The sequence below is a fragment of the Macrosteles quadrilineatus genome, unplaced genomic scaffold (assembly GCF_028750875.1).
Source record: "Macrosteles quadrilineatus isolate MER2022 unplaced genomic scaffold, UCM_ALF_1.0 Scaffold_1__1_contigs__length_201487025, whole genome shotgun sequence".
NCBI lineage: Eukaryota > Metazoa > Arthropoda > Insecta > Hemiptera > Cicadellidae > Macrosteles > Macrosteles quadrilineatus.
The window spans coordinates 42615802-42630892 of record NW_026542594.1 but is presented as its reverse complement, the minus strand read 5'-3'; the positions used below and the strand labels follow the sequence as shown (position 1 = coordinate 42630892).

At 35.1% G+C, this 15091-nt stretch overlaps 1 protein-coding gene across 5 annotated transcripts in view; it reads left to right on the top strand.

Annotated features, from left to right (window-relative positions):
• Positions 1-15091, top strand: part of LOC128982838 (deoxynucleotidyltransferase terminal-interacting protein 1) — a 141982-nt gene that overhangs the window by 100930 nt on the left and 25961 nt on the right. For all 5 annotated transcript variants that reach the window (XM_054401873.1, XM_054401874.1, XM_054401872.1 and 2 more), the window contains 2 exons: positions 6769-6965; positions 9314-9455. In XM_054401873.1, the coding sequence (XP_054257848.1) occupies positions 6769-6965; positions 9314-9455 (339 nt within the window). The remainder of the gene's footprint in view (positions 1-6768; positions 6966-9313; positions 9456-15091) is intronic.

Below are 15091 nucleotides of genomic sequence, written 5' to 3'. Positions count from 1 at the left end.
AAGGTGATCTTGTCTTTTCCACGAAACACTGAGAAATAAAGACATTAATGCGTTACCAACAGACATACACACACAAATACAGAATTGAATTAAGGGATTTGCTACGCTTTAACCAAAGCATAGTAGTCTACAAACAAAATAATTATTTGAAAGTTTTGATATTGTCATCAAATTTTATGATAATGGATTTTTCAAACTGTAAAATTAGTGTAAATCCTTTGGCAAATATATAAATAAGTAAATAAATACACCGTCTACAAAACATTTATATGTTAACAACGCCAAGCTTTAAAAAATCATGATGGTTTGCTAAAAAAATCTTTCACTAATGTTTGATCATTTTCATAGGATAAACTAACATTTTGGAGTCCAGACAGAAAACGCAAAAATTATACAGTAAGACATCAATTAAATTTAATAAGAAATAAGGTGCAGCACTAACGATAACTATAGTTGTAAATAGTGATGTGTTTGTACGTAAAAATGATTCTTACTGCTACCACCCGTTCTAAGGAAAAGTAGCAGTACCATAAACCAACGTTTACATTTATGAAAAGAACTATAGTACTTAAGAACAATTCAAACTGTCCATGTAATCAACCTGTATTATTTATGTTAATCCGTTGGCAAATATATAAATAAATAAATACACAGGCCACAAAACATGTAACATTTATGTTAACAACGTAAAGCTTTAAAAAAACTCCCTATGGTTTTCTCAAAAAAACGTTCACTTGAGGTGGTGCAGTACCGTAGTTATTATAATCTCACTAGGTTTTATTTTTTTTAAGTTTTCGAAAATCAAAGTTATTTCCGATTAATAGCATTATTTGTAATTAACTTTTAATGTTAACATATTAATGACAGTTTGAAGAAACCACCTTTATCCAAACAAAGGTTTCTTATAAAATATTACGTAATCTCTAATCGATAATCGATACATATATCTAGCAAACATTTGGAGGAAATGTGACAGAAAACTCACAAATCTGGGGTTTTGGACGTTTGTAGTTTTACTTCCTAAGTAGAAAAAATGTACCGATATCGTTGTCGAAATGTAAGTAAGTAGAAACAAAAAATGACACTTTGGAAAAGCGAGTTTAGCTACATCTGTAAGTTAAACCTCTGTTACGATCACAGTGAAATCAGAAAGTTCTTCCAAGATCGCAGCAACATCCACGATCACCCACTGCAGTTGTGATTTTTTACTTTGCACTTTACACAACTGTCCTTGAAGGGCCATAAATGAGTGCGGAAACCTTTTTGTAAGCATTGGTGACGACGATTTAAAAAATTTAAGTTTCCCAGCACTAATACAACACTGATTCACGGTATTTTCCCCGGTTATAAAAACTCAAGAACACTCATTGCACTTGCGATTAATTAAACAGGTTAAGTAAGGCACAACGTTCCTAATCTCACTTGGTTTGGATGTGCTAACAAAACTTGATCGGAAATGGTTGCGGTATTTGTAAACAACTTTTAATGTAAACATATCAGTGACAGCTAGAAGTGAGAACTAATTAAAACAGCTGATCGTTATTTCATCGAATATGTAATAGGAAACATTGGGAGAAAATTTGACAAAAATCAAACAAAATTGGGTTTTTGATGGTTCGTTATTTTGTTTTCAAAGAAGCGAGGCCATGTTTTTATAGCCCAAGACACTCTCACCAATCCAGTAAATACAGAAAAATGATTAGAACCTTGATCGGTACTCTAGTTTCCTAGGAGTAGGCCGCGTAAAATGACAATTTGGCGTTACAGACAGAGTCACAGAATGGACAGACAAACAGATATACAGACAGAAATTGAGATAAGACTCGTTTCGGCTTTCTTAGGCTATGAAACGTAAAAATAGCCAAAAACTGCATGATTCTAAGCAATGTACAGACAAAACTGTAATTTTATTTATATAGATTACAAATCTTTGACGTTCATTAATTTGACATGAAACAGCTGATCTGCCAGACAATTTATTTATAAATCAAAACAAAACAAATCCTCTACTTAAAGTTTGTTACTATACAAAAACATTTTTTTAACTATTTGTTGTGTATCCTAAAAATGGGACCCCAGAAGATTTGGCTGTAGACTGTTCGAGGTCTTGATCCAATAGCCTACACACTGGAACACTGTTACACAACTGCAGTTCGCGGCCCACAGGCTATCTGTTAGGCTTCAGTATTCTGCTGTTGTGGTAAAGTTATACTTCAAACGTCTCGGTTTAGGGAACAGTCAAAACTTCGAGCAGAGCTATACCTTCATGACGCAATACGTGCACAAGCAGAAAATGAAAGAGTCCAAATAGGCTAAAGCTGATAGGAAGCTGATGGATTCCCTATTTCGCCGGCAAGATTGCTTGGAGTTGGATGCCCTGTTGATTTCATCCACCCAAACGTTGTTGAAAGTATACAAAATGGTGAAATGAAAGACAGCTATTATTGCTCCAAAAACAGTGACTGTGATTTGATCAACAATAAAGTATTGGATAAATTGCCAGGTGAGCTCAAGGTGTACGAAAGCATTGATAGTTTGCTTGCAGATAATTTAAACGCCCATCTATAATGTCCAACAGAGTTTTTAAACAATATAGAGGTAAGTGGATTGCCAAGACATAGATTGATTTCAAACAAGGGGGCAGTGGGTCGGAAACAAACTTACCATTTAAAATGAGAAGATGCCAATTTCCATAAGCTTTGTCATTTGCAATGACAATCAATAAAGCACAAGGGCAATCATCTAAAAGAGTAGCACTGTTCTTACCCAGACCAGTTTTCAGTCATGGGCAACTATATGTTGCTTTAAGTAGGGCTACCAGTAGATATTTTGATGGTGTACACATTTTATTCATCACGGAAAATTCTGACCAGGGTAGCCTAATCTTTCCGAAGGGTTGTTCTTTTTTGTTCTGTTACTGTATTGTCTGGATTTTCCCCGAATATTTTGCAATTCATTGTGAACATTTTGAATTATTTTAGGTTGCAGAATTTTATCCGTGCTGGGGAGCAGTGTCCTTGTTCTGCGCCCCATTAATCTTTGAGCTGTAGATCCAAGATTTTTCCGGGGTATATTTCTTTGATGAAGTAGGGCTAAATAAACATCCGTCTTTTCTTCTAGGCATTTCTTTACAATGAGTTTTGCCTCTTGAACATACCGTTCGGCTAATCCATTTGATCTTGCAAACAAAGGGCTTGAAACCCTTTGATTGACTGATAAAATGGAGCACATGCGTTCTTGAAATATTTCGGGAGCAGAGGCTATGCCGAATGGCATTCTTAAGTAGCTGTACCTTCCCCTGTTTCTTGTTTTAAAATAAAACTAAATCTTTAGATGAAAAATTCCATTTAATGAACTACAAGTTATTTTGTTTACAAGTAAGTTTGTTTACAAAAACAATATAATAATAATTAACAACCATATGACTTTATAGTCATATGTCACCAGTGACACCGGTAAGTAGGATAGGTGCTAGGTGGAAGACCATTGTTGCGCTCACGTTCACTCATCCCGTTACGCGCAGAATAAGCGTACTACTGGTCTTAAAAGAAGTTTCTTCGTTTCCTGGAGAAGACATGTGCTTAACATATGTTTCTGTATTTTCATGCTGCAAACAAATTTCCATAGCTTCATTTAGCTTCAAGTCTTTCATCAGCTATAGACGTTTCCGTAGTTCATTGTTTTCTAGGCCAATGACAAGACGGTCAAATATTAATGCCTCTTCTAACTAATTTTTATTTAAACTTGACAAGCCATCAAAACTGCAACTTTTAGCTCTTTCTTTCAACCTTCCTATAAAATACTTTATATTTTCATTCTTGTGTTGGATTATTTTGTTAAAGAAAAATCTTTCATAAAAGGGATTTGTCGTTCCTACAAAATATGAATCTAATGCTTCTATGATACCAGCAAGATCTGTATTGTTGGTATCTACAAGTTTTTCAATCAATTCAAGGCCCTCTTTACCTATCAATGTGTTGAACATAGCCAGTTTGAGTCTTGGTGTACTTAGCCTTGTGCCACTTACTGCTCCTGCCTCTGCTAGTACCAGGTAGTTTTCCCATTGCTTCTTAAATGCCCTCCATTCTTCCTTGGCTGAGGCTGTATTGCTTAAATCAAGAGGTGCAGGTTTACAACCATTCTCACAAGTTATTCTGACACCATGTTAACTATTTAAGAAATAATTGTTAGGACTTAGGTAAAACTAATATGTATTGACTTTTTTGAATGATTCACAATATAGCAACAACAAACATAAACAATAATAATAATCAGCTGCTACAAATCCAAGTAATATTAAAATCAACATACAAGACTAACAACATATGTTTATAACATCATATGAAAGTATGCGAGGAAGTATTTTATTTTTGGGCCAGAAGAAAACTTTAAGCGACAAAGTTGTAGTTGAAAAGATGATTTTTAACATGTGATCGAGCAACTTACAATTAAGTGTGTAGTTTGTCTGTAGTAGAGTCATTAATAGCGCGACGAGGTTGATTTTATGTCGCACCAACCTACTCACTCTAGCAACTCATTATGTTTTTGCTACTCGATCATTGTAAAGCTAAATAAATTTTAACCTTTTTTAATAGTTGATATAAGTTAAAGAATACAACTATTCTATGGATGTGATCATAGCCTATATTTTATTTATTTGCAGAAGATAAATATCAATTCCGGTACCGCGGGCTGCCGCTGAGTTGAAGAAACCCTATGAAACCGGATTTTCCTGCTCCGATGAATGAAATGGAAGTACTCAATTCAATACAATTTGTAATTGTGTACTAACTCCTATATTTTATAATAATTGCAGATAGTAAACGATCCCTTGTTACAACTAAACAAAGGGGGATTACTAGTCCCTGTCCCTGTATATATAGTCTACATTTTATATTTTAATTTACGGTAACATTGTTTGTAAATAGTTTACCTGGAAGGTGATAATACAGTATTAAGTTATGTCTTACCTGTAATAATAATGTATTTAATATTTATTGATTGTACCCACAACGTTTCTGGGAGTACCGTAAACGAAAAGATCAGCGGAACAAGAGAGGACAGCCCGCGGCGCGATTTATAAAGAACCTCCTTGCGCTACTAATAACTCCATTACACACGACTAAAAAATTTTATTTCAAATTGCTTTGTTATATGCTGAAGATCATCTCATTAGCTACAATTTTTTCGCTTGAAGTTTGCGTCTAACAAAACAATAAAAAAATCCTCGCTTAGTAACTTTTTCATATCAAGGTGTGATATTTTTTTAATATTTTCAGTTTTTAAAATTTGAATTACGGTTTAAATAAGATTATATTTATACTGTCAGATTCTGCATTTAATGCAGATTCCGAATATATAACTGTAATTGCAGCCAACCTATTGTGTGGACGGCCAGGAGCGTATTAACAACCGGGTGCACGGCTTGAGGAACTGACATATCTACGTTGGGTCCCACATAGTGGAGGGGGGAGGTTGCCTAAACGGCACGCTTTTTATCCCACATCAGCAATCTGGGGTGTTCCAGTTGTGTTATATACTTCGATGGCAAAAACCTGTTAAACAGTGATCATTTACTTTGTAATACGCTGCAATCGTGTTTGTAAATAATATACAGGGTGTCCCGAAAGTCTCTACGAATATTTTTGTTTCTTGAATAACTCAAAAACCATTGATTTTACAGAAATTTTAAATGGCCGCCATTTTGTTTTATAAATTTAAAAAATCGTGATAATTTTTTAGTAGCTTTGTCTAGTTGTCATAAATGTTTTTGCAAAGTTTCCATTTCGTATGTTTAACCATTCTTTAGAAAAAGATTAATAACTAAAAAAAAAAAACAAAATGGCGGCTGTGGGAGTAACCAAGGACTTCCAGACAATTTAAATATGATATTTAGGTATGTTTCTTATTCAGGAGCAATGCCCTAAAATGTTGGTAGAGAGTTCCGGGACACTCTGTATTCTTGTTTTTTTATCGAGCAGAGTGAAGCAAAGCTCTTATACTACACTCCTGCTTTTGTTTTACAAATACTCCTTCCGAACGGCTGAAGCGATCTACACAAAATTTAGCACAGTCATAGTAACCAACCATGGGAAGGTATAAATCTGAAATGGTACAAATCGAACCAAAGGACTTTTTCTACGTGAATTTGAACTTTAAGAAATTTAACATGGGCCTTATGGGTTAATTGGTAGCTATGACATTATTTGTCAGATAACAATAAAAAGGTAAACAAGAGACACAACATATGTTAGTCGACGAATTATCTAAAATAGCACATTACAAAAATACCGTACAGAGAAAAAGGGAAGAACAATCGGATTAATACCATTGAGCATAATTTACTACAAAATGAATATCCAATAATAAGGGTCACCGGAATTAGGCTGCTGCACTATTGACTTTAGATACTCCAATTTTTTGTTTTGAGGGTCAAAAATGAGAAAAACCAATTTTTACCCCGTTCCTGGTTCTGGTTCACGAACTCATTCAAGTTCAAGTATTGTCTTCCACAATCACAGACAAATTTTGGATTTCCCATGAGACCTCGAAGACATCTTAATATCCTGCAATTGTGCCGAAATTTGGTGCATCTCCCGCCTTAACCAAGACATCATCATTGTATCTCCCAATCTCGACAATATTTTGAACATCCCCACAATGGCAAAGACATTGTTACCCTACTTTGCGGCATAATCTTAAACTTTTAAAACCAACCCAGCCGTAATTATTATTTTATTTATTTTTAATGGTCAAAATGGTGTGTAGGTACTGGGACTTGGTCATGTGCTAGGCAAGGGGAGGCTATTCATCAAACATCCACAGCTGTTTAAATACTGCAGTGACTCGCAAGACCAGGATTGGTTAGCCTCACACAGGCACACATTGACACCTCTAGCCTCTACCAAGGTCTACATCATGCTGCTGGATGAGATCAAAGAGCTTGTCAACAGTGATGAGTACAGGTATGTCAAGGAACAGACAAAAAGAGAAAGACAATTGATTTTAGATTTTTTATTTTGATTGATTTTAGGCCTATTTAATTTAGTTTGTGAATTACGAAATTGCATTCATTCTTTGTGTTACAAACAATAAAATATCATTGAACTTGACAACCGGGTCAACTGTTCTCACCAAAAATAACAACTGTAAAGCTTAACAAAATATTTTTAATCCAAGAAAAGATACTATGTATGCATGTCACTGTAGCCTATCCTTAAGATTTAAGTCTGCAATGAGCCATTTGTATTCCCATTCATTTCTAGCAATGTCACTTAAAGTTAAAAGTAAAATGATTTAGTCTTTACTTACAATAGAATGGTAGGGTACAATTACTAGGGTCCAAAATGTAAATTATTGTAACTTTTTTGCTCTTAATTTGTATTTCCATTCATTTATAGCTAGTTTGATTATATAACCAAGGTTTTAAATAGCTGAAATAACAAGAAAAAAATTGTAAACAAAACACGACTTCTACAATGCAGCGGACAGAACTAACTAATACCCCCGCCGCAGCAAACCTGCCGACTAAGCGAATTTCCATTTGTCTGAATTGATTTTCAGTTAAATATATTTTAATAACATTAGGTTTAACGAGTAACTAGGTTTGCTGTTACAAGGAAACTAATAAAGTGAGTTTTTTAGTAAAATGTTGATAGCTTAGTATAAAATAAATAACTTTGCCAAGTTTTATCAAAATATATCCATAAACAAGCAAACTACAACATTTGACAATATTCTCCATAAGAATAACATGGGAATTTTAAATTCACAATTTCTTAAATTTTCTCTGTTACCAATAACCGAACAAAAATACTTTTACACACTAAATTATTTGTTTTTTTAAGCTCTTTAAAAAGGGCTAAAGAGAAATTGGGAAATTTTGTGTTTTGAGGGTCAAGAGTGAGAAAAACCGATTTTTACCCCATAAAAACCCCCGTAAAACCCCGTTCCCATGGTCCGATCATGCTGGTTTGCAAACTCATTCAAGTTTATCCCGCTTTACACCTTTAAACCAAATTTCACCAAAATCGGACAAAAATTACTCAAGTTATCGCGTTCACGGACGTATATATATATATATATATGTATATATATATATATATATATATATATATATAAATCTATATATATATATATATACATATATAAAAATTTGAACGAATGGTGTTTTTGGCCTCTGGGGACATCAAAATGAAAAAGTAAATCGGTCCCGGGTCTAGGTCTTACCGTGCCACCTACGGTAATAGCTACTTCCCTATAGGGAAATTCGCTAATAAAATGTATAAGTCTGTACTTACAATAGTTGAGTAACAATATTGAGTATTTTGAATACCTAAATAGGAGGTGGGCTGTATCACTTTTGTTCCGTTATTGAAAGCTAATTTCTTCATATCACTTTTGTTCCGGGGGTCAGCAGGTAGATTTCGGGACCGGCTGAAACATCGCTTTTGTTCCGTGGACATCTCTCTTGTTCTACGAGAGAGAGGGTATACTTTCCCTCCCCCAAATCCTCTCTTTCGCGCTCCTCCTAATTCTTTCTTTCATGCGGGCTTTAAAACTCGTTAAATTATAATTTTATCCTTAACAAAAATATAAATAATTTAACCTAACCTATGACAGAAATAGTTAGGGGGAGAGCGAAAGAGAGGATTTGTGGAGGGAGAGTGGAGCCCTCTCTCTCGCGGAACAAGAGAGATGTCCACGGAACAAAAGCGATGTGAAGAAATTAGCCTCAACCGCGGAACAAAAGCGACACACACGGGGGTGGTGGCGGATTATTTTAGAAGAGCTTGGCAGTATAGATGGGATTTTATTAATGAATTTAATTCTTAACTTAATATATATATAGAAATACCCCTGTTTTTTTTTTTTTTTTTTTGTTGTCATGTTTATTGTCTCCTTTTGAAGCTCATTTACTCATTTTGACAATTTTTCTTAGGCATAGGTTAGTTTTTTTAACTGTTTGTATATGTATTGTTTAACTTATACTTTTATTCAGTGGAAAGCAATATTTAATATGGAAATGTTATTTACTTTCTAATTTATGTAACATTTATTTGTATCTTAATGTTTCTTCTAAATGTAATTAAATACGTTTTAATTTAGTGTAGGTTTGAAATTAAGTGCCAACCGAACACACTGTTATATAACCATAGTTCTTAAAGTTAAATTTTCAACCTGTGAATGTATATAACAATATTTTGTAAATAAAGCACTGATTCATTCCATTTTTAATTAATTTCACAATAAAAGAGTAGGGTACAATTTGTAGGGTCCAAAATATAAATTATTGTAACTTCTTTGCTCTCAGGAACAGTCCAAGTGTGCTGATACACGAACTTAAGGGATTTGAGGCACCAGATTTTATGTTGAAGAAGATTAAGACGTACATGAGTCAAGTGAAACCACAGACCTCTGATGATCCTGAATCTCCTTCTGACACCAGCCAGGGTGTGAGTATCTACTCCTTAGATTTTCACCCAACATACTTGTTTACACTCCACAGATGCTGAAATAATTTTCTTAAGCTGTGAAAAATTTGGAATTGGGCTAGGTATCCTGCAGTTTTGGTATCTAAAGTAAAAGTGTGCGGATATCCACAAATTTGGGTCGGATTTGGTTCAAAATCCCCCCCAAATTTTATATCCTATAAATATCCGACTTTTTCAGATGGACTGTATTTATGATGTTTTAGTCTGTAAAAAAATCTTCATAAGATAATAATCATCATTAGTTTCCATGGACGTGATTTATACATTGAACCATTTCTATTGAGGTGACAGCAGCATAGGAGTAATCGTCTATTAAAAATATCAAAACATTCATGTAAGCGTGGTCGTCGCTGTGAGGAATAATCAAACTAACAAACAAATACTGTAATAACAAAACAATCAATATATTACATAACATACGGTACTACATTTTGATGAATCAGAAACAAGATGGTTTTTTTTATACACTATCAACACATTAGACATATGAAATGAGTGCAGTTGAGCTAAATATTAACTAATAAAGTGACACCAAACACTTAATTTTAACTTTGTATTAATTATTTTCTTTCCAGAGTTTTACTTTTGCCTAGCCTAAAATATTTGTGAACTCAAAGATGAAGATGTATGATGCAATAATACAGAGTTCTCGATTGAGAGGATAGCAGGCTTACCTGAATGGGAAAGAGTCCAAACTGGCACAGGAAACACAAAACAAAACTTTACACTATATACACAAAACATTAGAATATTTCACTGTCACTGACAGCATTTTCAACTAAGGAAGAGATAGTTTTCTAGATGTCCAATCCAAAACTTTTGGATTGGACATCTAGAAAACTATCTCTTCCTTAGTTGAAAATGCTGTCAGTGACAGTGAAATATTCTAATGTTTTGTGTATATAGTGTAAAGTTTTGTTTTGTGTTTCCTGTGCCAGTTTGGACTCTTTCCCATTCAGGTAAGCCTGCTATCCTCTCAAAAAATCCTAAAAAATCTAGGCCCTTGTGCTCTATGCTACACCCTTAGAGTTCTCGATTGGTTGTTTATCGGTTATTCGTTCCCTTGCTTGTGCTTTACCATTCATCTAGAACGAAACTAAAATAAAGAAGAAAAGAACTACCAAGTTCAAATAAAAGCCCATTCGTGTTTCAATCTCCTGTTACTTGGAGCGCTGCTACGCCATTATAGCTTAGTTTACAACCATTGTATGTATAAAGTTAATACTACTACTACTGTAGGCGAGAGTTAAGAAGTCCTCTGAATCCTGGCCTATTCTAAAAATGCAGGCGCTTGCTACTCGACGGCTAGGCGCGCCGTGGGTTACTCATATTCCACACGGCAGTCAGGGCTCACATCCACTGCGTTAAAACCAAAAGAGCACCTGCAAATACAACGCGGCAACATACAAACATTTCTGCATATCACTCTGTCTCAGAGGACTTCTTAACTCTCGCCTACAGTACAGTGAAGTGGCTATGCCATTGGGAAATAAAATTAAAAAATACAGATGGTCACGGTTTAATATTTTTGTCGCACACCACTTAGAAAAATAGTAGTGCTTAACTTTTCTCTAGTCTCTTCACTATCACAATTATTCACAGCATCTAGTTTCCAATGTTGGTGGCTTGACTGCTTTATTCCACCTGCTTTGGTCCATGCTCTGGTCCATCTTGACTCTAGTTTGTTTTGCTTTGGCTTTTAGATGTCACAATTACAAGAACTGGCCATAGCCTGGATTCTAGAATTTATAGGAAAACCCACCACAACAGACCAGACAATAATTTATTTTACATCGTATCATCCACATAACCACAAAACAGCTGCTTATAACAGCTTTGTACATAGGGTCTTATCTATCCTACTCTCACCAGAAAACTATGACAACGTATTAAAAATTTTAAAATACATCGCAGTATCCAATGGATATGGGAGCTCACTCATAGATAAACTTATAAACAAACAGAAAAACAAAATTAAAGAAAGCCAAGAAAAGACCCCAAGACACGGCAGGAAGAAGTAACTATAAATCAGTAAAGCTTCTTGGTTTTCATTTGGATTCTAGACTTGATTGAAATGATCATATAGATGGTATTTGTTAGAAAATTTCTAGAGTGTCGTTTTTAATGTGGAAACTTAGAGATTGTGTGTGGGATGAGTATTTGAGGATATCTTATTCTGTCCAATCACATATTTGTTATGGAATAGTCTTGTGGGGTCACTCTAGTGCTGTACACGACATTCTCATAATTCTAAAGAAAATCTTGAGAACTATGTGTAGAGTGGATGAAGTGGAACACTGTAAACCATTGTTTATCAGACTGAATATCATGACAGTAAAAAACCTTTACATCTACCAAGTACTTATCCACACAAAACTACACCTTTCAGATTTCACCACCAGAGACCACTTTCATGCACATGACACGAGAGGCAAGGCTAAGCTGGATTTACCCCAACACAGGTTGGCCAAAACAGGTAAATCCTTGAAAGCCAACTGTGTTAGGTTTTTTAATAGGCTCCCCCAAACTGCAAAACTCATCTCATTTAATCACTTTAAAACAACTATAAAAAAATGGCTAGTTGAAAACCCTTTTTATGCGTTTGATGAATTTGAAATGTCAGAGTTTAATGTTAAGTTTTAACCTATTATACATAGTTTTTAGTTAATTTTAATTTAATATATTAGCATTTAGTAAGAATATTTGACTGTTCCTATCTCTGTATTGTTATAGATCAATGGAATAAATAGGTACTCTTGACTCTTGACATACGTCGGTGCGATTGCGGAATACGGAGTTGTACTTAACAATTCCTAGAAGAAAGTAATGGGGAAACATCAAGTACAAATCGCTAATAAATAATAAATAATAAAAAACCTAACAAACTCTCTTTTCTCCTTAAGGAAAGAAGAAAGAAGACGCTTGACATAGTAATCAGCACTGGTGTTGATAAAATTAAATGCGACGATTGTCCGAGTTTTTATATGGGATAAACTGCCCGTTCTTTCACTACAAGGTTCAAGGAACATCTACCAAGGAGAAACTCCAAATCTACTTTTGCTAATCATCTCATTAGTTCAAACCATAACTAAACCGACCTACACAATAATTTAGAAATCATGCATTTGTGCAATTAAGGCAGACAAATGGACAGGTACTATAGAAAAATTCCGACCGGCAACCATATATTAAATAAACAGCAGTCCTTCGAATCAAATATCATTTACAATACTGCCATCCACATTATCAACCAAAACAAAACAAACCAGAGTCAAGATAAGGGGAGGGGGTCCCAACTCCCTACTTAGGTCAGTCATGACTCATAATCAACTGGTTACGCACCTTGTGTTCGGACTACCTGGCAAATGTAAATACATAAATGTCGTTTTGTATGTGTTTCGTGTCATGTGTCCTTAGAGTGCAATGTACAACAAATGCTGGTGACATCATTCACGGATGGGAATACTATTTAACTTTCCAACCTGAAAATGTGCTCTTAGCAGCACGAAACAGCTTTAGTTATCCTATTCTCTAATACGAGCAATGTCTGTTTGTCTGTCTGTAATATTATATCTTAAAATCCAGCCGAAGAATTTTGACTAAATTTTGGAATTAGGGACTTATACTTGTTTATAATTGATTTTCCTTTATAATAATTAGGAGTAAAATGACCACACAGTATGGTTTCTAAAACCCATTGTGGAAGTGAAGTTTATTTACAACAACAAAATAAACGTAGCAAACACATGGCATGTAATATGACAGTTGCTTTAAAATTAATACCAAGAAGGCAGTGAGGAACAAGATTACAAATAAATTCCAACACCCCTCCTTAATCTTGATCCTTCATTGGGGTAATACCAAGGTCGGTCATGAAACCATCATGCTTGATTTTGCCAAGTGATTTGTCAAAAAGTCCGCTACCATCCTGGAAGTTTGAAGGTAATTCAGCACAACTAGTTTTCTCTTTGTTATGTCTCTGATAAATAACTGTTTATGAATTATATGTTTGGTCATGTCATTCACGGTTCTCTTATGTAAAATCTTCATTGCTGGCATGTTGTCACAATGCAAATTTACATGCTCAAGAAATATTCCCAGCTCTTCCAACAAGTGCTTCAGAAACATTGCTTGCTTGCATGCCTGAACCATTGCTACATACTCTGACTCTGTTGAGGAATCAGTCATGCATCTCTGTTTCTTACTTCCCCAAGACACAGATCCTCCACACAGTTTAAAAACATATCCGGTAAAACTTTTCCCATCAAAATTGTTTCCATGACTGGCATCAACAAAACCATGTAAACCATGCAAAATTGTGTAGGTCTTGTACACGTTGACAAACACATAAGACTGCCTTTCAGCTCCTGATACTGCAAGTTGTGACTGCTTACCTCTGGCTTTTTATGGTCTAGCCCTTCTTCCATAGGAGTGTTGGCAGGATTACAATCAATCATATCAAATTGTGTCCAAATCTTCTCAATGTAAGCTGTTTGATCAATTCTCAGGATATCATTTCTTTATTTATTTTCATGCCTAGTACATTTTTAGCATCACCAAGATCCTTGATTTTAAAATATCCTTTTAACTGTAGTTTTACATTTGATTTTAAGTCATCATCATTGTTGAACAGAAGAAAGTCATCTTGAGGTAGATTAACAAGAGTCCAGGTGTTATTCTTAATCAACGAGGTATACTCCTCCTCCATAGCATGCTTCCACAAATTCTTATTCGGATCTTCTATTGCCTCTTGACAATTACTTGGCTCTAGATCCTCACAGGTAACCATGTAGGTAACAAAATCAGGAAACGTTTTAGGTTTTCTAACTCTTAGAGAGTACCTACCCCCAACATTAATTTGAACACCTTCCTCGTCATTTCCCGAATCCCCTTCAGTCGATTCTCCAGTTCCAACATCGCCATCATCTTGTTCAATGTTGAGACTATCGAGAATGAAGCTCTCCTCTTCTTCTTCAGGACTCCTGCAAGGTTCATCGAGTTTGGTGGTCTGGATGCTTACTATGGTCTCGACTGGTTGTATAGTTTCATCACCATTATTTTCTTCACGCCCATTATAAAATATGTTTTCTAAATACTTTACATCTCTAGAATAAATCAATCTACAGAGAGACATAGGGCCGACCTATTTGTAACCTTTGACATCCTCACTGTAACCTACAAAAATGTGAGGAACACTCTTATAGTATAGTCCAATTTGGTCCTTCTCTCCTTAGGTACATGCACATAGCCTATGCACCCGAAAACTCTAAGGTGACTGAGGTCCACTTTCGATCCAGTCCATTTCTCCTGTGGCGTGACTTCGAAAACAGCTTCTGTAGGACTTTGGTTCTTAAGATAAATAGCTGCATTCACAGCATACTGCCAGTAACCCTTGCTCAAATTTGAGTCACTTAGCATGTTTCTAGCCTTTTTAATAATAGTTCTATTTGCACGCTCTGCAACCCTATTCTGCTCAGGACTATATCGAGTAGTGACCTGGTGCCTTATTCCAAATCTATTACACACTCCTTCTAGTCTCGCATTCATGTACTCCCCGCCATCATCTGACCTAACAGTTTTTATAGTCTGGTTGGTCT